Genomic DNA, 23,808 nt, shown 5'->3' with positions numbered 1-23,808 from the left:
GGCCGCTTGGCTTCGGGGAGTTCCGCTTAAAGGGCCAGAGGCCTGGATTAGTTTAGGCAGGGGGAGGAGCCAGGGGAGGCCTGGCTGGGAGGTTGGTAGAACAAAGCAGCCCAGAAAGCTAGGGCATCTGAACCAGGAGGCTTTCTACTGCAGGCTGTTCTGGGAGCATCACCCAAGCGGTTGGGTTGGCCGGGGCTCTCCGCTCCTCCAGACTGACCCGGTCTTTCATAATGCTGTGCCCCAGTCTCAGACAACGCCAGGGACAAAATAGCCTGGTCAGAACAAGAGAATCGCTAGCTGGTTGCGACCCCAGCCGCAGCCTCCTGAATTCAAACCTTGGCCAGCTCCCAGACACCTAAGACCCTTTAGCCCCTCAGTCCAGGAAAGTGGCCTCGGACTCAGGCCTCCAGGTGGCTTATTTGAGGAATATAGAGGCTCCTGCAAAGGTGGTTTTCAGGCTCCCCCTGAATCCGGAGGGTGGAAAGCCCCCCTTTGACCGGGCTTGCGGGTCCTCCAAGCTACACCAGTGTGACCTTAAGTGTGACCCTCCCATGGTGCTGACCTCGGTCCAGTCCAATCTAACTAACGCCTACGTCCCCTCCACATGTTGGACCCTGTGCTGGGCCAATGGAGGCACCAGCTCGTTTCAATGGAGCAGACCCTGCCCACCCGGAGCTAACAGTCCACTGGGGGGGGGGGGTCGTGGGAGGGTATGTCCTACAGGGGGGAGGGGCAAGGAATGACTCCCCAGCCACCTCCTCCTCCTCCGCCTGCTAGACTTCACATTGTTGAAGGAATCCGGGCGGGGCCACACTCTAAGGGTCCGGGGTCGGGCGCGGCGGTTTGGGGGCAAGACACGCCCCCCATATTTCCATTCCCCACCCTCCCAATACCCTCCCCGCCCTCTGCCACGAGCTGCTCGGCGATCTATTCGCTATGCCTGAGGGCTCGGCCGCTCGGGTTCGTCTAGCGCTGCCTTTTGGGTCCCCACGTGGGAGAGCTGATAATGGCGGCCTTGGCCCAGCCGGAGGCCGTCGGCCGGGGAGGCCGGGGCGGCCCTGGCAAAGGTAGGTGCGGCTGCTTCGCTCCGGGCCCAGCGCTCCTCCCTCCTGCGGCGGCGGTGGTCCCTCTCCAGGTTTTCATCTCCCTCTCCGTACCCGGGCCTCTCCAAGGCCGCCCGCCAGATGCTCCGGTCCCGCTGCGTTTGCGCTCCGTGATGGGCGGAGCAGACGCTCACCTCGGGTCCGAGGCCCCCCGAAGGCTAGAGCTGGGGACGTGGAGGACCTCGAACCTGGGTCCCGCGACCCCTTGTTGCCAGCGAGGCCTCGAGCGCTTCCAGGGCTCCATTTTCTTCATCCATAAAATAGTCTGGAGTCAGAAAGACCCGAGTTCAAGTGCGACCGCAAACAAAGCAGCTGAGCAAGTCACCGAACCTCCATCTGCCTCGGTTCCCCCATCTGTAAAATGGGGCTCCTAATAGCACTCACCTCCCTCGGTTGTACCGAGCATCAAGTGAGACATAAAATGTGCTCAGCAAGTTGCGGGCTTTCCTATAAAACGACCCCTGGATTTTTGAGGTCCCTTTCAGAATCTGAAAACCCAAAGACGGGGGTGGGGTGGGGGTGGGGAATCATCAATCCCCAGACTCTCAAAGAGACCACTTTTGGGGGGGGGCATGTCCAGGCCTTGGACCCCAGCTCCACCGATCATTCCACGTGACCTTGGAGCTCTTGGGGTACCCTAACTAGAGGTCCCGTGCTTTGGGATCCCTCGTGCCTTCTTCCAGGGCCTCTGAAACAGTAGATTTAGCAGCTGCTGTCCCTGGGGAGGGGAAGTCAGCCCTGACCGCAGTCTCGGGGACCACACCCCCCCCTCCTTTTGGGGGCGGGGTCCACGTGTAATCGGACCGCTAGTTCTTGGGCAGAGGCATCATGGCCATAATGGAAGTCAATCACTTGGCTCCTCAGACCCGGCCTCTGCCCGGCCTCAGGACTTATCAGTGGCTTCCTTGAGGGGACCTCGGGGCGGACCCCGAAGAGTTTGACCTCTCTGCCTTTCCTCCTCTGGGCAAGCCTCTACCTGCCCCAAGGCCCGAGGGTCCTCAGCTCTTTGGGACTCCTCCTGCGCCCTTCTGTTGTGGCAGAGAGCTGGGAGGGTGGGGCACCAATGCCTGAAATCTAATTTCTAATGATAGCATTTTTTGGCCTCACCCGCAGGCCAGTCACTGAGACAGTCATGGGGGGGGAGGGGAGAGTAAGCTTTCTCTCCAGCGTTTTTCATATATAAATGTCCAATTATAATATAGCCACCTATTTTACACCAGATAAAGCTGGCCTCTGGCTTGGGAAAACTCTCTCTGATCATCTATAACCTGCCCAGGATTCCTGCCAAGCCCAAGGGAATGGGGCAACGGGGCAGCTTGTTATTGCCTTCTGTGGCAGACGTGGAGGCTTGGTCACATCGGGCACTTAACATTTCCAAGCTTTACTTTACTCATATGTGTTGTTCAGCTGTTTTAAAGTCGTGTCTGACTGTGACCCGCTTTGGGGTTTTCTTGGTACAGATACAGGAGGGGTTTGCCATTTCCTTCTCCAGCTCATTTGACAGATGAGGAAACTGAGGCAGACAGGGTGAAGTGACATCTCACACAGCTAGGAAGTTTCTGAGGCCATATGTGAACTCAGGTCTTCCAGACACCGGGCCTGGCACTCTAATCCACTGTGCCAGTTAGCTGCTCCCTTCTCTTTTGTTCAGTGGTGGTAGTGATTTACTCCTGGTGTCATGGGATTTTCCCCAGGTAAGTGCTATGTAAGCCTACTAGCACTATACCAAGGTGATTTATCTCTTGGCAAGGTTCAGGCTACTTCTCTGTGCCAGGATACTCGGGATCCCGGAATTTGAGGGTTGTCAGAGGTCTCAGAGGCCATGGGGTCCAGCCCCCCCACCCCCACCCCGGCCAAGCCCTATCAGGAGGCCCAGTCCACTGGGGAGGACTCTAACTAGTCCATATTTTCCTTCTGTCTGAAATTTGCCTCTCAGCAACTTGCACCCATTGGTGAGTCCTAAACCTGCCTGCTAGGACCAGGCCGAACAGCCTGATCTCTCTTGTATGGGACAATCCCGTAGGTACTTGAACACAGCTCTGTTCCCCCTCCCCTTATCAAGCCTTCTCCTGGTTAAACATTCCCACATTAATTGATCCTAGTCCCCCTGTTCCGGTCACCCCTTTTTTTCTCTCAGTGTCTTCCCCAAATTGAAGATGGTTCTTTCTGCCCCAGTTCCATGGGATCATTCCTTCCCTTCTAGCATGCTGGGGAGCCAGCCCTCCCCCTACTTACTACACTCACTTGTCACCAAGTGATACAGGAGTTAATTCTGTAGATTTCCTCCTGGCTTTCTTTGGTTTCATGGGAGATGGGGAAGAAAGATTTCTCCTCTCCCAGGGGCCTTGGGTGTCTGCCTTCTGGATTTCCCAGGTGTGTAGAGTGGCTGCCAGGTAGGTGTCCTCGGGGAGTGTTTGGGCCAGGACACCAGTGAGGACAGCATGGCAGGATGGAGGGACACTCACTGTCGGGTGTGCACCAACAGGTCGAGGGCCCCTCCGAGGCCGTCTGGCCAATCAGATCCCTCCTGAGATCGTGAGTGACCCAAAGCTGCAGGAGGCCATGCAGGTCCTGCCCTCCAACTACAACTTTGAGATCCCAAAGACCATCTGGAGAGTTCGGCAGGCCCAGGCCAAAAAGGGTAAGCACTTGGTATTGGGAAAGGTTGGTAGAACAGGCTCACCCGTCCTCCCTCGAGAATCTGCCAGGAGCAGACCTGTGCTGTAGGCCTGGCATCAGAGTAGTGGGGATGGTGGGTTCTATTGTGTAGCCAAGCAGAGCCTGATTCCCCCCTCCATCTTCTCCCAACTCTGTCCACAGTCGCCCTGCAGATGCCAGAAGGCCTTCTCATGTTTGCTTGCACCATCGTTGACATTCTGGAAAGGTGAGGCCGTAACAGGCCATGGAGTGGTTCCAGCGGGTTTGGGGCAGCGGGGGTGGCCGGGTGTATCAGGGCTCCCATTTGTCTCCTTAGTGGGAGCTGCGCTGGTCTGTGTCTCCCCCATTTTCCGACCCCACCTGAGATGTCCACCTGTTTGTCCAACCTGCCTTGAAGGTCTTACTTCAAGTTGGAATGGCATCTTCTGGTCCCAGGGACAGGACAGTTCTGATCCTAGGGAGGCCAGGGTACCTCGGGGCTCGGGATAGGAGGTTAATGGACAAATATGTGCTAAGTGGATTCAAGGAATAGGGTTTAAGCTCTGAGGGGGTCTTTTCCCCCCAAACACAACAATGTTGCAGCCCTGGAGGCCAGTACATTTGGGCAGTTGGCCTGTGTTTGGAAGGGTTTCTTTCCCCTCCCCCGCCCCCAGCATGATGCCTCAATACAATTAGCCACAGTTGGGGGGCCTTGTGTGCTGAGCTGTCTGGAACATACCACCAGAACAGTGAGGGGGGAGGTGGAAGGGCGAGGGTGGGGAGAGGGGAGGTCACCTCGTGATGGGAACCTCCCACTCCCCTGCTGCTGCTCCCCTCCCAACTCCCCCATCCTGCTGCCACAGATCTACTTTTCCAGTCTCTCCCCCACCCCCCTTGGGGATGCTCTCTGGGGCTTGGGCCAATTTGCATACATTTTAATCTATAAAAAATTAAGTGCTACGGCTGACTCAGACGCCCAGGCTGCATTTTAAGGAGCTGAATAATATGCTGCTGTGCTGGGCCTGATTTGGGGTGCTGGGGGGGAGCGGGTGGGTAACTTAGAGGATCTCAGATTCTCACTAGTCAGCCTAACTCTTGATGCTTGTCCAGGCTGAGGACTGGGGTGGAGGGCTTGATGTGTTTTTTGGCAGAGTTTTTCTGACTCCCACCCTACTCTGGTGGTGATTCAGGCCTGGCACTGAGTGTGGCAGTGGGGGTGGGGATGGGACAGTGTCTCTCCCTCTCCTCTCCCTTCCCCTCAGTGATTCAGGCCTGGCACTGGTGCCCACAGCATTGTGCCACTCAGATCCCACTCTTTGGATCGTGAGGCTTGCCAGTGGTGCTTGCCAGGTATTGGGAGTGACTGGCACAGACCTTTCCACCATCTCAGGAGCTCTGAGGTGGGGCGGGTCTGATTGAGTTGGCAGAGGTTGCATTTGAGGGGTATATATCCACAGGAGGGAATGCACATGCTGGGCAGCTTCTTCCTCTGTGAGTCTAATCTATCTCTATACAGGATTTCCTTTCTTTGCTTGTGTTCTTATCCACATATGCAGGCCCTTAGATGGTTCTATAACATTCCTATGAGCGTGAGTGTGAGATTATTTGAATTGACCATTGATCTGCGTTTGTTTCTTGTATATCAGAATGTGGTAATGGGGACACCCAGCTGTGAACAACCCTCCTCCACTTGGAGGGGAGAGAGAGTGGGGGGGGCAGGGGGGGGAGAGAGAGAGAGAGAGAGAGAGAGAGAGAGAGAGTGTGTGTGTGTGTGTGTGTGTGTGTGTGTGTGTGTGTGTGTGTGTTGGCAGACCTTTGGGGCTGACAGCATCTCCTTTATTCCCCCCACCCTGGCAGGTTCACAGAGGCTGAGGCCATGGTGATGGGGGATGTGACGTATGGCGCCTGCTGCGTGGATGACTTCACTGCCCGGGCCCTTGGAGTTGACTTCCTGGTGCACTATGGCCACAGCTGCCTGGGTACTGGGATCCCATGAGGGGCCGAAGGGAGCCTGTGGCAGCTCTGCTTACAACTCTGATGCCTTCTCCCCCTCCTTTGCAGCCTCATTCATTTGGTTTCTCCCCCAGATTTTGGTCTCTTAGTCCTTTTTTGTTGTTGTTGTTGTTGTTGTTGGGAAGGCCAAGGCCTCCCCGATCCCCAGGTACAACCATCCTTTAGATTTGGTTGCCATAGAAACAGCTGCTGTCCCAGATGTGGGTGTTCTAAAGCTTGGTTGAAGCACCAAGGGTCCCAAACGGGTGGGGTTGGAAGAGCCAAGTTGAAGAGGTGCCTCTGTACCCAGTCCGCGCCCACCCCCCTTGTGGCTTCTGGGCCTGATTCTGTAGCCATGATCCAAGCCCTCCGGAGTCCCTTCCAGACCACAGGGAGAGTGTCAGTGTCCTGACTGATTTCCTTCTGCCCTCAGTGCCCATCGATGTTTCGGCCCAGGGTCTTCGGATGCTCTATGTTTTCGTAGATATCCGGATAGACACTGCCCACTTACTGGACTCAGTTCGAATCACCTTCCCCCCATCGACTTCCTTGGCGCTGGTCAGCACCATCCAGTTTGTATCTACGTTACAAGTGAGTGGAATGGAGGAGTATCAGAGAAATCTCTCTGCCTCCCAGCTGAATCCTCCCATCCATTCTCTTCTCTTTCTTTGTCCTCACCACAGGTAGCTGCCCAAGAGCTGAGGACTGAGTACAGAGTTTGTGTGCCTCAGTGCAAGCCGCTGTCCCCCGGAGAGATTCTGGGCTGCACATCCCCTCGGCTTTCGGAGGATGTGGAGGCCATCGTGTGAGTTCTGGAGGCAGGAGTCAGAGGAACCTCTAGACACACAGAGATTGAAGGGACCTAGATTTCACCTGGTCTAGCGCCCTCATCTTATGGGAGACTGGTGACTTGACCGAGGTCACACAGTGGCTTCTCTGATGTGAATTGGAATTGGGTGGTGAGGGAACTGGGAGGGGGAGGGGGTGGGCCCCAGGAGGTGGAATTGAAGTGCTGGGGAAGTAATTGGAGAAGACGAATGGCCAGGCCCACACTTCAGCCCCATTAATTTAGCATCAGGACAACTAACGAGCAGGAGCACACCATCTCCTGCTGCCTAATTATTTTAGGTAATGGAAATGCTTAATGTTGTGTGAATGCAGACTGCCTTGGAGGAAGCTGTTCCCCCCAGCCCTGAGGAGGGGGGAGGAAGAGGTGCTTCCCAACTCCCCCTGCCCTGGGCCTGCCTGAAGCTGGCATCTCTGGCTAGGGCCTTGTCCCAAAGGGAAAGGCTGAACCACCCTAGGATCTCTGCCCCTTCTAGGGTAGAGCACAGCCAGTTCTACAGACAGGCCCTGTCTGATCATCCCTAGCCCTGCCCTGCCCCCACCTCCTCTCTGGCAGCCATTTCCCTGACGCCTGTGGTCAGTTGATACCTGCACTTAGGGGCCTCTGAGCATAGGTGGGGGAGGGGGAGAGGCAGCAGGGAGGGCAGCTGCTCATTAAAATTGAATTGGTCCCCTAGGGTGTACAGGAAGGGGCTGTTCAGGGGGTGGAGGCTCTCTCCCACACCATGGTCCTTTTAAAGGAGATGAGAGAAGGCAGTGTTGGACTACTGGACAGGCAGGGGCTTGGGGGCAGCCCTTCGAAAAAAGATACTACCCCCTTCTCCCCAGGATACATAGCAACCTTGTTTCCCAGCATCAGGAGTTGAGAGGGGACCTCCCCACAGTCCCCATCTGGGGTTAGGCTCAGAGGGTGTACTAAGCATTCTTCTGCCACTCACAGGTATCTTGGTGATGGCCGTTTCCACCTTGAGTCTATCATGATTGCCAACCCTGGCGTTTCTGCATACAGGTACTGGGACACTGGGGTTTAGGGCCTTCAGGAGGTGGTAACCTTGATAGAAATTCTGCTTTGCCCACTTTGAGGACTGGGTCAGTTCCACAGCTCAGGGGATCTGGGGGATCGGGCATGGTGGGAGGACAATCCCCATTGCAGATAAGCCAGCTTCCTGGGGCAGCTGGGACTGGCACTGAGATGCTGGGCTGCCCCTCCCCATAGGCAGTGTCTTTCTCTGCTGCTCTCTCTCCCCAACCTTCCCCCTCCTGCCTGCCTTACCCCTGGGACGGTTATCTTTTCCTCTCTTCTCAATTAGCCTTCAACAGCAGAAGCAGGTGGTGGATGGGGCTTGTGTAAACCATGTGAACTGGAGGGTGGGGGTGGGGAACCTTCTGTCTGGGCACGGCCTACTGGGCACGGAGGGCAGAAAAGAGCCCAGGCAGCCTGCTCTTCTCTGCAGGTATGACCCATACAGCAAAGTCTTGTCGAGGGAGCACTATGGCCACGAGCAAATGCAAGCTGCCCGCCAGGAGGCCATCTCTGCTGCTCGTTCTGCCCGATCCTGGGGCCTCATCCTGGGCACCTTGGGCCGCCAGGGGAGCCCCAAGATCCTCGAGGTGAGATGGTGGTCTAGGGAAGTTAGACAAGGTCCAGTGTGATGTCTGGTTCTCCTGGGGCTGTGCTAGGGTGCGGTCTACGTTATGTGCCTGGCTGACAGGCAGGTGAATGGGCATTGCAGCAGTAGGGGAGACCCTTCAAGGCCCCTCAGATAGTTCTGTCTGTGGATGAGGGATTGGGTGGGTGGGTGGCATCCGGGCTCCAGTTCTGGATAATCATTGTGACTTCTTACAGCATCTGGAATCCCGGCTTCGCCACTTGGGGCTCTCATTCTTCAGGCTGCTGCTCTCAGAGATCTTCCCTAGCAAGCTCAGCCTATTCCCAGAAGTGGATGTGTGAGTCCTGGCATGCCCCTCCCCACCCCAGGCTGTCCCCCTAGTTACTCTGAGGGAGCCAAGCAAGACCGGAGCTTGGCACCACATATGCCCACTCTATAATCCCAACCCTTGGACATGTCAGCACCAGCCTCGACAACGTGGTAGTCATGAGATACTGACATTTACTAGTCACTGAATGGGTCATCCAGCCTTGATCACCGAGGGGTCTGACAGCAGGCTGGACATATCACTCCTGCCCTCAGAGGGCTTATAGACTTGGCTGGGGGTCCAGAGTGCAGCAGAAATCATAAGCTTGCCTGAAACCAATGTTAGGAGGGGTAGAGGGGAAATTCTGAACCAGGTGAGGGGACTTAGCCTCTAGTCCAGAGGAGCTAATGGCAGGATCATCCATCTGGGCAACTAGAAGACACCTCTGAGGTCATCTAGTCTGACCCTCTGATTTAACAGGACAGTTAATGTGACTTGGCCTAGGTCCTGGAGGTGGCAGAGGTGGGATCTGAACCCAGGTCCCACCGAGACCTGACATCTTTTGGTGGGGGTTGGGGGGTGAAGCTAAGGTAACTCTCCCAGCTTGCTGGGCAGAATCAGGTTCAACTTGGGGTAGAGAAGAGGTCCGTTGCTCTACTGAGCCTCTGATGGGTTTCTCTATCTCAGGTGGGTACAGGTGGCCTGTCCACGCCTCTCCATTGACTGGGGCACAGCCTTTCCCAAACCGCTGCTGACCCCGTACGAGGTAACATCAAGGCTCCCCTGGGCAGGCGGGTGGGGCTTCATCTCCCCTGGGAACCGAGGGAATGATCTTTGCGTTTACATCCAAGAAAGGATCCAGGATCCGGGACCGAAGCGGGGTTAGAGGGCCTTTAGTCTACCCCCTCCTTTAACAGATAAGGAAACTGAGACCTGGGTGCCCCAGGAGCTGCTCCTTTGATCTGCGGGGGCCTTTGAGGGGCTGCCCTCGCCCCGAGAGGGCTTAGGGGTCCCTTGAGTGGGCTGTCACCCACGGGTTGGTGGAGGTGGAGGGGGGCCTGCCCAAAGGCACCTTCCCCCCCCAGGCAGCAGTGGCCCTGAGGGACGTCTCCTGGCAGCAGCCCTATCCCATGGACTTCTATGCGAGCAACTCCTTGGGGCCGTGGGCAGTGAACCACGAGAGCCACCGGAAGGGCCAGCGGCCGCAGGTAGCGTCCGCGCGTGTGGGCAAGCAGGTGGGGCGGCCGGGGGCGTGCTGCGCGTGCGCGGGGTGGGGTGGGGGTGGGGGGGCGGAAATCCAGGAGCTACGCCTTCGCGGTGGTCCCCTCCCGTCCGATGGCGGATCGCGGCGATCTGATGCTGCCGCCCAGCGGCCGTAGAGAAGAAGGACTCCCCTCAAGAGGGCGGGGCCGAACTTCCGCGCAGCCTCCCTAACTAGGCCTCTTGCTTCACCAGGTGAAGGGGTCCGTGGCTACGGCGCCGACCGTCGGTTGCAATGACTGCGTCTGCCTTGAGGAGGCAGCGCCTTCGCCCACGCTCTGAACGAGTGCGGCTCCTCCCCTTCCCCTCCCCTTCCCCTCCCCCAACCTGGCTACGCCCCTTGGGTTCGGCCCGCCCCAGTCACTTCCTGTTCCGCTCTCGGCCCAGCGGTTTCCGGTTGTCGAGGCTGGGGGTCGCCATGTCGGAACCACGGCCTTTGCTGCGGATTCTGTGCCTGGCCGGCTTTAGACAGAGCGAGCGCGGCTTCCGCGAGAAAACCGGGTCTCTGAGGAAGGCGCTGCGGGGCCGTGCTGAGCTCCTGTACCTCAGCGGCCCGCACCCCATCCCAGAGCCCGCCCCCGCGCCTGGTGAGTGGCCCCGCCTACCCGCCAATCACGGGCGGCCCCGCCCTCCAGATCCCTAGACCCCTGGGGTGCGTGGCGCCGAGGTTGTGCCCTGTTCTCCCGAGCTTTCCTCCTCCCCAGCCCGGCGCTCAGCCTCCTCCTGCGCCTTTTACCTGCTCTCAGGTAGTGGCCCATCTCTCTATCTCAGGACCGGTCCCGCCCCCCATCTGCCCCAGCTTACCTCCTTGTACCGCTGTGTTCCATAGGGCCCTATTCCCGGGAGGAAGAACCTCGAGGTTGGTGGTTTTCCGAGCCAGAGGCGGCCTCGTTCTCTGCCCTCGAAGAGCCGGCCGAATGCCGAGGCCTGGACGAAGCCTTGGGTGTCGTTGGGCAAGCCATGGCCCAGCACGGACCCTTGGACGGACTCTTGGGTTTTAGCCAAGGGGCAGCGTTGGCAGCCTTGGTGTGTGCGCTGGCGCAGTCTGGCGACCCCCGCTTCCCCCTCCCTCGATTTGTCATCCTCATTTCTGGTTTTCGCCCGAGAGGCCCCAGACTCACCCTGCCTTTCCGGCAGGCCCCCTTGATGTTACCTTCCCTGCACGTGTTGGGAGAGACTGACAGGGTCATCCCTACTCGGGAGAGTCTTGAACTGGCCGCCTGCTTCTCAGGCGCCGTCACGCTCTCCCACCCTGGGGGCCATTTCATTCCAGCAGCTTCTCCCCAGCGCCAAGTATATCTCAAGTTCCTGGACCAGTTTACAAAGTGAGATTTCTGGATTCCTTGGAAACTCTCCGACCCAACAGACCTTTGAAGACACTTGAAGCTCCAGACCAGCCGCTCCTTTACAGCAGCCTTGACATGGCTACAGGTCCTGGCCATCACTGATCAGCCAGTAGAGAAGCTGGTACCCCTGGGCTCAGACTATGCACATCTTCCAGAGAGGAGCAGAGTTGAGAACTCTGCAGGCAGATGAAGGCAGATTCAACTGGGAAGAGAGCAGGCTGGAACACACTGGACAGATTTTCCCTGTGCCGTAGGTTCTACAACATGAAATGAGCTGATTGACCTGTAGGGAATTTAAGGCAGGTATATTGGGCTAAAAGTGGACAGGAAATGGGGTGGATTCCGAGGAATGTTAGTACTGTAATTGCCACCCAATAAAGCAAATATTTTGATATTTGACATGTTTCTGTCCCTAGTGCACTGATATGCCAGTTGCATGGTAGGAGCCTCTGGCCTGATCACCAAAGTAGGCAGCTTGGGCTAAGCACTTAAACTTCTTGAACTCTGAAGCACTTAACTCTTGACCACCCTTCTATATGTTCTTTTGACACTGTTCTCACTTGTTCCTCTTCTTCTCTGATCAGTCTGGTTTAATGGATCACCAGCTGTGCCCTGCCCTCTACGTGTTGGTGCATCACAGGGCTTTGTGCTCTGCAAGTGAGCTCTTCATTAATGATGATCGTATGTAGTCAAATATAACTCCTAGATCTATCTAGCATTGTCTTTGCCGAACTGCCTGTTGAATATTCCCAACTAGATGTTCAAAACAAGGATTCATTTTTACCTCCTAACTCCTCTCTTCCTAACTTGCCTGCTACTGTCTCTCCAGGCCCCTGCATTTGTAATCGAGATCATTCTTTCATGTTGTGCCCAATCAGTTGTAGTCTTGTCTGTTCACTTGTTTGTCCTCATCTCTGCATTCACCACCATACTTGAGACCCTTCATCTCTTACTGCAGTAGCCTAATTGGGTGCCCTAATTCCATACACATTTGTCAGTGATATTCTTAAAGCCCAGGTTTGATCATGTTCTTTCCCTGTTCAGTGCAGCTCCAGTGGGCCCTTTATTAGACTGTAGGAATAAAATACAAACTTTTTTGGCATCGAAAGCCCTTCATAATCTGGCTTCCAGCCTGTCTTTCCAGGTCTACTACTCTTTTCCTCTTGCATATGCTGTTACAGCCAAATTAGTAGTCATTCCCCATATATTTTTTATCTGTGTGTCTTTGTATAGGGTATCTAATGTGCCTGGGTTCAATCCTAATGTCTTTATGCCCTGTTGATCCCTAGCTTCCTTTAAAGCTTAGATCAAGTGCCATATCCTACATAAAACCAGTCCTGATTCCCTCCACCCCCAGTTGCTAGTGTTCCTTCCTCCTGGAAATGATTTTGTATTTGTCTATGTGTAGGTTGTTTCACCCAAATAGAGTGGAAGCTACTTGTGTATCTCCAGTTCTCATCTCATAGTAGGTGTTTAATAAATACTTTTTGAATGGATGAGTGTAAATGTGGTACCCTGGGTAGTTGCTGAGTGAGGGTATCAGCCGTGTGCCCCCAGGACAAGTGTGTACAAAACACACACACACATACACACACACACACACACACACACACACACACACACACCCACCAGAGTTTCTTGTTCGAATTTTCCATTTTTGTTCTCCTCCTGAAGGCGCTTTGTCCATGGATGAAGAGGAAAAGGATTTCTTGCCCAGCTTGGTCATAGGTGCCTAGTGAAGTACTGCCTAAGCTGCTGGATTTAGGTCTAGTCAGCTCTCCTTACCATGTACATACCACTTACCCCCTTCCATTTACTGTGCTCTGAACCTCATCCTACTTAGAGCTTCTTCCCAGGGTTTCATCTGTAGCATGGCCTTTCTACCTCCAAGGATGGGCTTAGGCTTTCTGCAGTGCCACCCTCGGGCTACCAAGGTCCTCTGAGTCCCAGGGAAGAGCAAGGTGAATACCCAGTTCTGGTTGAATTGAGTCACAGGACAGCTTCTGGAATCTTTTCTGTGTAGCAGCTTGAGCTAAGCCCAACAACCTTGCCCTAGAGCACAGTTAGGGGCTTCCCAGTCACTACTCTTGAGATGTTCCTGCCCCCATACCTCCACCACCCCCCCATTCCCCACACTGCCCTCTACCTTCTTGTTCCATTTAGTGCTTAGCTCCAGCCTCAGTTATGTCACCATGTGATACTGTCCTTCCAGACTGATTCTGAGGCAAGGGAAAACCCTTGTATCACCAATAAGCCACAAAGACTGGCACCTCTCTATACATACTCCTTTCATTTCTAGGTTATGGCCCCACCTCCTAAGGAGTTAGTGTTTGATTTCAGGGACTAAGGCCTGGGTTCTGTGTTCCCCCAGCCTGCCTAATGAGGGCAGCAATTTAATTCCTCCTGGCAGAGTGGTAGGAATGGGGACAAGGGAGACATGCTCAAACAATTTGAGAATCCATTCTGATGATACTCAGTTCTCCCTATCCTGCCCTACACTCTCTGCAGATCTGCAATCTTGCATCTCCAACTGCCTTTCAGATATCACCAATTATATGTCCAATAGACGTCTTAAACTGCACGTGTCCAAAACAACCCATTATCATTGCCCCAAACCTTCCCCTACTCCTACTACCTTCCTTGTATTATTGTAGAGGGCAACACTATCCTCCCAGTCCCTTTGGTTTACAATGTAGGAGTCACCCAGGATTCCTCATTATCTCTCACCTCCCATATCCATGCTCTTGTAGCCTGTCGATTTCACCTTTGCAACATCTCTCTCAAATATACCCCCTTACTTTCCTCTGACACTGCCACCTCTTGGACTGGGCCCTCATCACTTCACCCCTGGATTATTGTAATAGCCTGTTGTGGGGTCTTCCTGCCTCAAGTCTCTCCCCACTCCCCATACTTCTTACTCCAATCTGTCCTCCCATTCAGCCACCAGTATGATTTTCCTAAAGTGCTGGTCTGACTGTGTCATTCCCTTACTCAGCAAACGCCAGTGGCTTCCTAGTACAAAATGCTCTGTTTGGCATAACATAGCCCTCCCACCCCCACCTCCTGCCCAATACCTGTCCAGTCTTCTTACACCTTACTCCCCCCACCAGGTACTCTTTGATCCACTGCCACTGGCTTTCTGGCTGTACCATGAACAAGACAGTCCATTCTTTTTGCTGGCCATTTTCTCATGCCTGGAATTCCCTCTCTCCTCTGCTCCATTTACTGATCTCCCTAGCTTTCTTTAAGTCCCAACTAAAACCTCATTTTCTACAGAAAGCCTTCCCCAACCCCCTTAATTTCAGTGTCTTTCCTGTTAATTTTCCCATTTATCCTGTTTGTAGTTTGCATTGTATATATTTGCTTGCATGTTGTCTTCCCTATTAGATTATAAGCTCCTTGAGGGCAGGGACTGTCTTTTGCCTTTTTGTATCCCCGGCACTTTAGCACAGTGCCTGGCACTTTATAAATGTGTATTGATTAGAATCTTCACCAAACTTTACACCTAGTAACAATCTGGTACTGAGCCTCATTTAAAACTTGGCAAAGAGGAAAACAGTCTGAAGCCTTTCAAAAGAGGGCTTAAAAAAAAAGATTGGCATGGCAGGGAACCATGACCTAGGGGTATACTCCAGGGATGAAGATTGTTGGTTTGAATCCCTTTCCTTTCTCTGGCCATTGGTCTTAGATCTGAGTATACATTCGAGTAATATAGTAAGTCTGTGGCAAAAAGATTAGGACAGTGGAATGGGGGAAAGGACCCAAAACAGTCTGTTTTGGAAAGGTGAAGCATATTCAAGCTTCTTTCATGTCTTCACGCATAAGCCGGTAGCCCCTCTTGAGTTCATCACTATCCCCTCGATCCATTCTCATTTGTTCTCTTTCTCAGCCCCTTCCTAACCCTTTTGCTTTGGTTCCCCTATGGAATTTTGAGTTGTCTTTCCCCTTTCCCATTCCACCCAACACACCATTTTCTCTACACCTCCCCCTGCAAATCTCCGAGTCCCAGGCACTGGAATCGTGGCAGCTATGTGCACAGTCTTGAGCCACAAGCCTCATTCTAACTTTGAAGAATCTGTGGGGAGGTGAGAGTACTTTGGGGGAAATGAGGAAGGGGTGAGAATCCTCACCTCCATTTCCTGATCTAGAAAATAATGCATGCAATGCTTACCTCTCAGGGGCCTAAGAATGAAAGGTGAGGTTTTTGTTGTACTTTGGCTAGTGGCGAGAGGAGAAAGGGAACCAACCAATCAAAATGAACTCCAGACATGATGATGATGATGATGATGATGATGATGATGATGATGATGATGATGATGGGCAGAGTAGAATGATTCTTAAAATAATAAAGGACCAAAGCCCTCATTTGTCAGAGGAGGACACTGAGGCCCAGAAGTGATCTGAATTGCTCAGTATCACAGCTAGATTTGTGTCAGAGATGGAAGTAAAACTCAGGTCCTGACTCCTAATCCAGCACTTCCCCTGTTCTATGCTGTCTTGTAAGGAAACCCAAGGAAACTGCCTCATCATTTGCCTGAGAATTTCAAGCTCTCCTGTTTACCCGTATGTGGCTCCTGAATGAATTACTTGGCCTCTGGGCCTTGGCTTCCTCATTTGTAAAATTAAAAGATTAAAAGTCTCTTTCCCCATCTAAAATTCTGTGGTTCTGTGATCTTACCCCATCAAGTGTGAACCACCTTTCTCTGTTTTAGACACACCTTTCTCCTTCTGCTTGATTCCTGGTCTTTCTTTCCTACCTCCTCTCTCCACAAACTGATTCCCTATTTCCACAGACCAACAAAACACCCACACCTCACAGTTTGCAGAACTAAACTACCCAGCTATCTGTGATACACTGAATGAAAAGAACTAGGGTTAAGAAGGAGCCAGAAAACCTGGGTTCTAATCCCAGCTCTGACACAAATTCACTATATCACCTTGAGGAAGTAATTTCTCCTACTAGATAATCTCATTTTCCTTATGAATAAAATGAAGGAATTAGACTAATCTCAGATCTATCCTAGCCCCAGCATCCTAGAAGCTTCAGGCCCCCAAGACTTTTTCCCTGAATGGAATTGAAGAGAAAAGCAAAGTTCACCCTCCTTATAGAGATGGAACAGGGAAATTTGAACCCACAGCCTGTTGTCCTACAGCGCAGGGACTCATGCCTAGGATACTCCATTATCTGATGCCTACTTACCCATCTACAAAGTGGGCCCTACATATAGCTACCTACAGTTTGGGTAGTGGGGCTCCAGAAAGCCTATCTGCCTGGAAATACCTGCTACACTATGGCTGAAATCCCCCTAAGACTTTCTGGAGACATGCACTTAGAGCCGCTTTACCTGGCTGAACTCTGGTATCCTAGGAGAACATGTTCTTTGATTTACCTTTGCCACACGTGTTAGTGGAGGAGAGTAGGGACTATGCCTATAATAGGTTGCATGAAGCCATTCATATTTTCTCCCTCTCTCCCTCCGTTGTGTTTCTGTCTCCTGCCCTCAGTATGATTATTCTCACCAGTGTCTCTTTCTCTTTGCATGGGGGAAAGACACTGGAAGAATTCTATTCTCAAATTCATCCCTGGAAGATCTGACTAATTCAGGGCCTGCAGGCTGCGGGTGCCAAAGATGTCCGACATTGGCATACGAACATAAAGAGGCTGAACAGAAGATTTGCCATCAAGTCCGCACTTTCTCATTTTGGGCCAGGGAGGGCTTTCAAGAGAAAAGGGGATGGAGTGGGCTGTGACTAGATGCTAGGGGGTGACAGATGGCCACGGGGAAGGACATTTATTTGAGAGAAGGGGCAATGTAGACAGACTCATGGCGACAGACAGACATAGATACAGACAGACTCACTGTGACAAATGGCCGCGATCTTCAGTAGCTTTTGTCTGGGGCTGGTCTCCTTTTTGGGGGTGGGGGGAGCGGCGGCGGCGGGGGCGGCCCCTCGAGCTGTGTTTAGCTGTAGACTCAGGAACGCCGTGTCCCCTATCCGCAAATGGTGCCAAGGGGTTGGAGGAAGACAGAATGCTTTGCCTCCATAGGTGCCTGGTTCCTGCCTCACCCGGTGGAGGGGTGGGGGTGGGGGACCGGGAGCTGCTGACCCCGCCCCCTCAGCATGCGCCCCACCTACAGTCCCACCTCCCTCCCCAGCCCTCAGACGGGGCGGGCGAATAAGCGCGCGCGCTAGAGGAGGAGGGGACGGGGCGGGGGGGGGGGGGGGGGAACGGCCGCGTGGGCGTGCTGCGGGGCGACCATGGCTGTAGACTGTTACCCCCGGTTCCCACAGTAACAATCGAAAGCCACGGTTGCCCTGGAGACGCGGGGGCGGAGGGGTGGGGCGCGCGAGTGACGGCATCTGCGTAGCTTCCTGACGTCAGAGCCTGCGGCGGGGGCTAAAGCTAGGTTGTGGGGGGCGAGCCGGGGGAAAAGGGGGTGTTGGAGAAGAGAGGGGTCGGCGCAGTTCCGGGGGAGGCCGCTCAGGCGGAGCAGGCCCCGGACCCAAAAGGGCTTGGCTGTGGTACTGCGTGCTTAAGGCCATAGATGTATAGCCCTGCTTCTGCCGTGAAATTCTCCAGGCAGGGGTCCTGTAGTCCCCGATGTCCGGGGCAGCAGCCTGGGAGTGGACTGCGGCATTATCCGCAGGGTCTGCATATACGCCCACGACCTGCAAGCCTGCACTGGAGCCTTGGCTAGGGGCTCAGTCGCAGCCCTGCAGCTGAGGCTCGGGCTGGTTACAAGAGAAGCAGTCCGCTGGGATCAGCACCACGGATAGCTCCAAAGATGGGCCCTCGGACAGGAGGACTGCCCAGAGCCTAGGGGGCCCCATGCTGGGGAGGCAGAGCTTTTACCAAACCCTGGGCCCCACCCCACCCCTTGGGACTCGTCTGCATTGTCGGGTCTGGGGTCTTGGGCATCGTCTGGGGCTACATTCAGGGAGTAAAATTTGCAACAGTGGGGTGGCGAGGGAGCCCAGAAGAGGTTCTGGGGCAGAGATGTTGAAAGGGGCGGTGGGAGTCTGCGAGGCTTCCACGAGTGTCCGGGTGTCCAGGGGCGGGGGCCAGGCGTCGGTGGCCGTGACTGGAGACTGTTACTGAGGGTGGCCCGGGCAGTAAGCAGTCTAGAGCCAAGGTGCCGGCGCGCTGCCCGGGCCGGACCTGAATGAATCCTCCTCCTGCCGCCTCTGCAGCGACTCTGGAAAGGGGATGGGGCAAGCGGCTGGAGCTTGAGCTGCCAGGAGAGATAGACGCACCCCCAGTATTAAAGGCTCCCCCTCTTCCCCCTCCCCCCACAAAGTGTCAGAGCATGGGGGCTCAGCACGCGGCCCCTGACGTCAGAACCAATGTGACGTGGGAGGCTGCAGCGGGGGAGGGGAAAAGGAGGGGGCAGTTCCGGTGGCTGAGGGGGGAAGGGGTTTGGGAGAGGAGACGTGGAGGGGGGAAGGATTGGAGGCGGGACTCTGAACGAGCTCCAGCAGCAACCCGGCCTCTCTTCTTGCTCCTGGTGCTGAGAGGACAGCTCCGAGCCTCGGGAGCTCTCAGCATGGGAGGGGGTGGGAGGTGGATCAGAGTGGAGGGAGGGGGATGTTTGTAAGAGAGAGAAGGCAGCTTCGAGCGGGGGATCTGGACAGGTTAAAGGAGATGGGCTGGATCTCCCGGAGATGAGAGAAATGCGAGGAAGGGGTTCCTGGAAAGACTCGAAGTCCATCGAAGCCCGGGAAAACGGAGTGGCTCTACTGGGGGCAGGGCGGCAGTGGGAAGCACGTCCTTCCCTCTCCCGCACCCCCACCCCCAGCTCTGGCCGCCGAGGCTGAGTCACCAAGCCACCGCCGCTGCAGAGAGGGGGCGGGGATGCGTGGAGCTACCGAATTGGGGGACAGAAGTCCAGAGGGATGGGGCCCTCGGGGGGAAGGCGAGGTAGGCGTGTGGAGCCGCACTAGGGGCAGAGGAGTGGAAAGGTGGCGGATTCTCGTCTCCCCATCTTCCCCACCCCCCCCCATCCCCCGCCTGGGATGGCGCAGGAACCAGAGGAACCCGACAGGGCCAGCTCTTGGCGTCTGGCTCTTCCACTCTCCCTCTGGGACAGAAGCCGGGGAATGGAGGGACCGAGACGGTGTGGTTTTGCTGCAGCCTTGTCCCAGGGATCTAGAAGTGGGTGGATGGGTGCAACTCAGGAGGGGGGGAAGGACGGAGAGAAAAGAGGAGGAAAGAGAGAGAGAGAGAGAGAAGAGGAGAGGAGAGGAGAGGAGAGGAGAGGAGAGGAGAGGAGAGGAGAGGAGAGGAGAGGAGAGGAGAGGAGAGGAGAGGAGAGAGAGAGAAAGAGAGAGAGAGAGAGAGAGAGAGAGAGAGAGAGAGAGAGAGAGAGAGAGAGAGCTATGTGGTTCCACCTACCCAATCCACCTAGGGGCTTCCCAGGTGGAGAGAGCTCTAACATGGCTACGGCAAAGCCCTCCACACTTCCTGGGGTCCAAGGGATCCTCCGGAGGTCGAGCGGGGGCGGTCTCCGACAGAGAGGGAGGGACAGGGCAGCCAGGAAGCAGCACGTGCCGGGCCGGCCCCCTGGTGCTCCCTGGACGCCCTCTGGTCTCCCTGCACTCTCCGCCACCGCTCAGTCCCTCCCCCGCCTAACTCACCTTCACCTCCCACCCCTCCCGGGCCCCTCTTACCTAGAGGCAGGCGGACAGACGGTCGGCTGGACGACTGGATGCCTGGCGCCCCAGCCCCGCCGCTCAGCTCCCGCAGCCGTCGCCACCGCGCCGCAGCTTTTATAGCTGGGATAGTACTCCGGCCGGCTCCTCATTCATGCGGCCGCGGCTCCTACACACTGACGTAGCTCCGACGTCAGCAGGGAATTTAGGAAACTGGAAGAGGGGCTATTTATAGCGGCGGCTGCCAAGGGAGGGGGAGCCGGAGAGGAAGGGGCAAATATGTAGTGTGTCTTTGGGTGACTGTAGGAGGGGGGCAACCGTTTCAGAAAGGGGTCATCACTAGCTTAGGACCCTGGGGCCGGAAGATGTTAAATTCTCTGGTAGCCCCAACGGTGTGTGTGTGAGGGTCCTTCCTGGAGAGAAACGATAGAAGATGGGGGGTGGAGGGTTGAAGAGGAACAGGTGACCACAGCTAATTACATTTCTATTCATTCAGTCTCGGGGCTGTTCTTATGGGCCCAGAGGGGGGCGTATCTCCACTCCAGGGGTATTCTGCACCTGCGCTGCCTCGGATTGGGGAGGCAACAGTGCCTGGTGGTCTAAGGGATCAGCGAAAACATTTAAGTCATCCGAAGAAGGAAAATAGCCAATCAGACCGAGGTTCCAGTCCTGGTTTGATTCAGCTATGGTATGGTGGAAAGCATCGGATCTAGAATCAGATACAGAGGACTTGGGTTCGAGTTAGACTCTGGCCCTTACTAGCTGGGTGAACTCAGGCAAATCATATGACATCTCTCAGTCTCAGTTTCCTAATCTGTAAAATAGGGGGGATTATTCCCGTACCACCTGTCTACTTCACAGGCCTTTGGTGAAGCTCGAACAAGAGCATATATATAAAATAATCTGTATAGGGTAAAGAGCTATATAATCATGCCAGCCAGTGTTATTAACTCTGATAGTATCTGCCTAGGCAGAGAAGGAAGTCCTGTGCCTCTTGCCGGTTCTTAGCTCCTGAGCTTGGGGAATCAGGCGATGGCTTCTTCATAGGTTGGAGAGAAAGAGCTCCCTCCACCTGGGTCCCCCCAACACACTTCCACTCTCCAACAAGCGGCTCTGTGACATCACAGAGCCCGCCACTGCAGCGTCATAACCACCTTCACGACAACGTCAGCGACGTCACCTCCTAGGGGGTGTGGCAGGAAGGGGAAGCAGGGAGGGAAGGAAGACAGAGGGAAACGGGAAAGAAGGAAGGAAAGGAGAGGGGGAAGAGAGAAGGAGAAAAGAGGGAGGAAGAAAGAGAAAGGGAAGGAGGGAAAATGAAAGACTGTCCTTCTTTGGGGAGGCGAGAGGGACGAGCATATAGAGGCAACAGCTTGTGCTGTAGCTGGTTGGAGAGACCCTGGAGGTCAAACGGAGAGCCTGAACAGTATGAGAGGGTTTTTTTTTTTTTGGATGAAGCAGCCAGGCGTAGGAGGAATGGAGAGCAGGAAGTAAATGGGAGGGGACGCCCCATTAGCCTGGCAGGTGGAGGCAAACCATGGGGAGAAGCCCAGTCTGGGAGATGTAGGGCAGTCATGGGGCCAGTGGAAACAGTGCCAGATCTAGACATGCTATCCTCATCCTCAGTTTCCTTGTCAGTAAAAATGAGGGGGGAGGTTGCATTAGAAAGCCTAAGATTCCTCCTAGCTCTAAATCCAATGGTCCCTGACCCTGACAAAGGTCTATCCAGGTGTCAGTAGAAAAACGGGAGAGGGAGGGAAGTTTGGAAGTAGGGGTCTAAACAGGTGAAGACTTTTTATTGGTACTGAAAATGAAAAAAGTGCTGGCCATGAAGCAGACACTGTGTGACTTTCAGCCTGTCTCTTATTTCACCTCTTGAAGCATCTGGCTCCTCATTTGTAAAAGGGATGGCTGGCTAGACAGCCTTCGAGGCCCCCATCAGCACTGGTTCTACAAACTAGATAGAGAGGGTCTGTAATTCCCTTCCTTACTTGCAGGGAAAGGGAGGGATCGAGAGGAGGAGGGGTGGAGGGGGAGTGGGTTCTTAGAGAGGCGGACTTGAATCCACTTGGATAGAAATGAGGGGGATTTTGGTGAACAGAGTCACAAAAAAGAAGATCCTCAACATGCATATACCCTGTAAGGAGAGCATCCTCGTGAGGATGTGGGGGCTGAAGGAGGAGGCCCTGTCCCTCTTTGGCTGAGCCACTAGCTAGGTAGAGTTGGGTGGGTGAAAGAAGACTTTAAAGTGAGGCCTAGGAAGGGTGAGGTGAAGAGTGAAACTTAGCTGATGCAGAGGACTGTGGGTGAGGTAGAGGACCAGCACCTGCTTCTTTGCCATTCACTGCCTAGGAGTGTAAGAGATTCATGTGAATACATACATCCATGCTCATCCCATGGACATGGGGTGGGGGAGGCAGGGTAAGGGTAAGGTAAGGAGCAGAATGTTCTTTAAGCCTGTGCTTACTTCTCATCCAGTTGGAGAAGTCTCATGGGTGAAATGCAATGGGTGAGATTAGTTCAGACTGGGAGAAAAAGGATTCTGTAAGAGAAAGCCAGAAATGGGAAAGGGAAGGGAATAGAGAGAGATGGGTTGAAAAAGACCCCTTTTTGTTGAGGACAGAGCTATGGGTCTAGTCACTTGACCAACTTAGCTAATGTGGTCATCTCAGAGGCAGAGGCAGAGGCAGAATTAGGAGGGACAGATAGGAATGGAAGGGGAGAAAGACCACATGAAAAAGAGGTCAGGTGTGTGTGTGGGGAGGGGGTGATGGTTCTGACTTGGGCAAGAAGGTTGATGGAGCAAGTAGGGCTGGCTGAAAAGGGGCTCCTCTGCAAGGAGCATAATCTTTCCCTCCTTTGCACTCCCCCCCTCAAATGGAAGAGAAACTTGAAGGAGCAGAGATGATGCCCTCCTGGAGAGGGGAAAGGGAGAGAACGAAGTAGGGAATTAACTGATCCAAAGCATGGAATTGGGGTGGAAGGCAAAGGAGTTCTTCAAGAGAAATGGGTAGGTGTTGAGAGTATTGGGAGATACTGGGAAGGATCGAGCCCTGGAGTTGGGGAGAGGAGAGAGAGCAGTATTAAATGTTGCCTGGAAAATTGGGAAGGAGTAAACCTAAGAGGTCCTGGGTGGGGAGAACAGGGGAGTAAGGGGAAAGGCCGAGATAAAGGGCTTGTGGGATGGAGAGACGTAGGTAGAGAGGGGAACAAGGAGGAACAGAGGATCGGAGGGAATGGATGTAGGATGAGAGATGGGGACAACGAATGAGGACGGAAATATTGGGAGACAGGAAAATGGGAATGAGGCAGAGAGAGATGAAGATAGTGGACCAAAAGAAGGATGGAGACAGGAAAGAAGGGGATGGAGAGAAGGAAAAGATGGCATGGAAACTGAAGAAGGGAGTAGAGGATAAGGAGTTGGATAGAGTAGGAACAGAGGATAGAGAAATGATGGATGGAGAAGGGTAAAGATGGTGGAGCCAGCTCTGAAAGGGGTGCTGGCTGTAAAGAGGGGATGGAGACAGGGATTAGGGACACAGAGAAGCATGGAGATACAGGGGAGGAGTGAGCAGAAGAGCCTGGGAAGAGAGAGAGGAGGAAACCCGGGGAAAGAGGAATGACAAGACATGGAGATGGGAATGTAATCCTCCACAGTAAGGGCAACAATTTGGGAACAGGGACGCCAAAGCCCAGATACCGAACGGGGACAGTGGTGCTCTTCCTAGCCCAGACCGGCGTCTCAGACTGGCGGGGAGATTGGTCTGGGGCAGCATGGGGGCGGGGTGGGGAGTTGTCAAAAGCCAGCCATGAGGTGAATCCGCCGAGGGCTGGAAGCGCCTCTGGAGGGCGCCGAAGACCTTGGTGTCTGCTCTGGGGGAACTAGAGACGGTGGCACTTGGAACTTAGAAAATTAGCAAGGGATGAAAAAGTTCCAGGCCTCTGGGTAAACCAGGGTGCCTTGAACGCAGTCCCTGCTGCTAGGAAGCTCCTCAACATCACTGTGAATTCCGGGCCCTCCAGTCCCTGGCTTGGGGAAAAGCTTAGGGCAAAGT

General features: G+C 54.4%; 2 protein-coding genes across 2 annotated transcripts; both read left to right on the top strand.

Moving 5' to 3' along the window:
* The first annotated feature begins 987 nt into the window (after window positions 1-987).
* On the top strand, window positions 988-11,500 carry DPH1 (diphthamide biosynthesis 1). Its single transcript, XM_036768681.1, has 13 exons — window positions 988-1,067; window positions 3,589-3,744; window positions 3,924-3,987; window positions 5,598-5,719; window positions 6,166-6,323; window positions 6,416-6,537; window positions 7,519-7,587; window positions 8,033-8,189; window positions 8,425-8,525; window positions 9,183-9,261; window positions 9,581-9,703; window positions 9,951-10,342; window positions 10,585-11,500. Exons 1-12 carry the CDS (start codon window positions 1,007-1,009, stop codon window positions 10,035-10,037), a joined length of 1,299 nt encoding a protein of 432 aa, XP_036624576.1. The 5' UTR covers window positions 988-1,006; the 3' UTR covers window positions 10,038-10,342; window positions 10,585-11,500.
* On the top strand, window positions 10,128-11,500 carry OVCA2 (OVCA2 serine hydrolase domain containing). The gene is made up of 2 exons (XM_036768682.1): window positions 10,128-10,342; window positions 10,585-11,500. Exons 1-2 carry the CDS (start codon window positions 10,174-10,176, stop codon window positions 11,082-11,084), a joined length of 669 nt encoding a protein of 222 aa, XP_036624577.1. The 5' UTR covers window positions 10,128-10,173; the 3' UTR covers window positions 11,085-11,500.
* Window positions 11,501-23,808: the final 12,308 nt, after the last annotated feature.

This window comes from Trichosurus vulpecula, chromosome 7 (genome assembly GCF_011100635.1).
Source record: "Trichosurus vulpecula isolate mTriVul1 chromosome 7, mTriVul1.pri, whole genome shotgun sequence".
Lineage (NCBI taxonomy): Eukaryota > Metazoa > Chordata > Mammalia > Diprotodontia > Phalangeridae > Trichosurus > Trichosurus vulpecula.
This window is presented reverse-complemented; position numbering and strand designations above follow the sequence as displayed.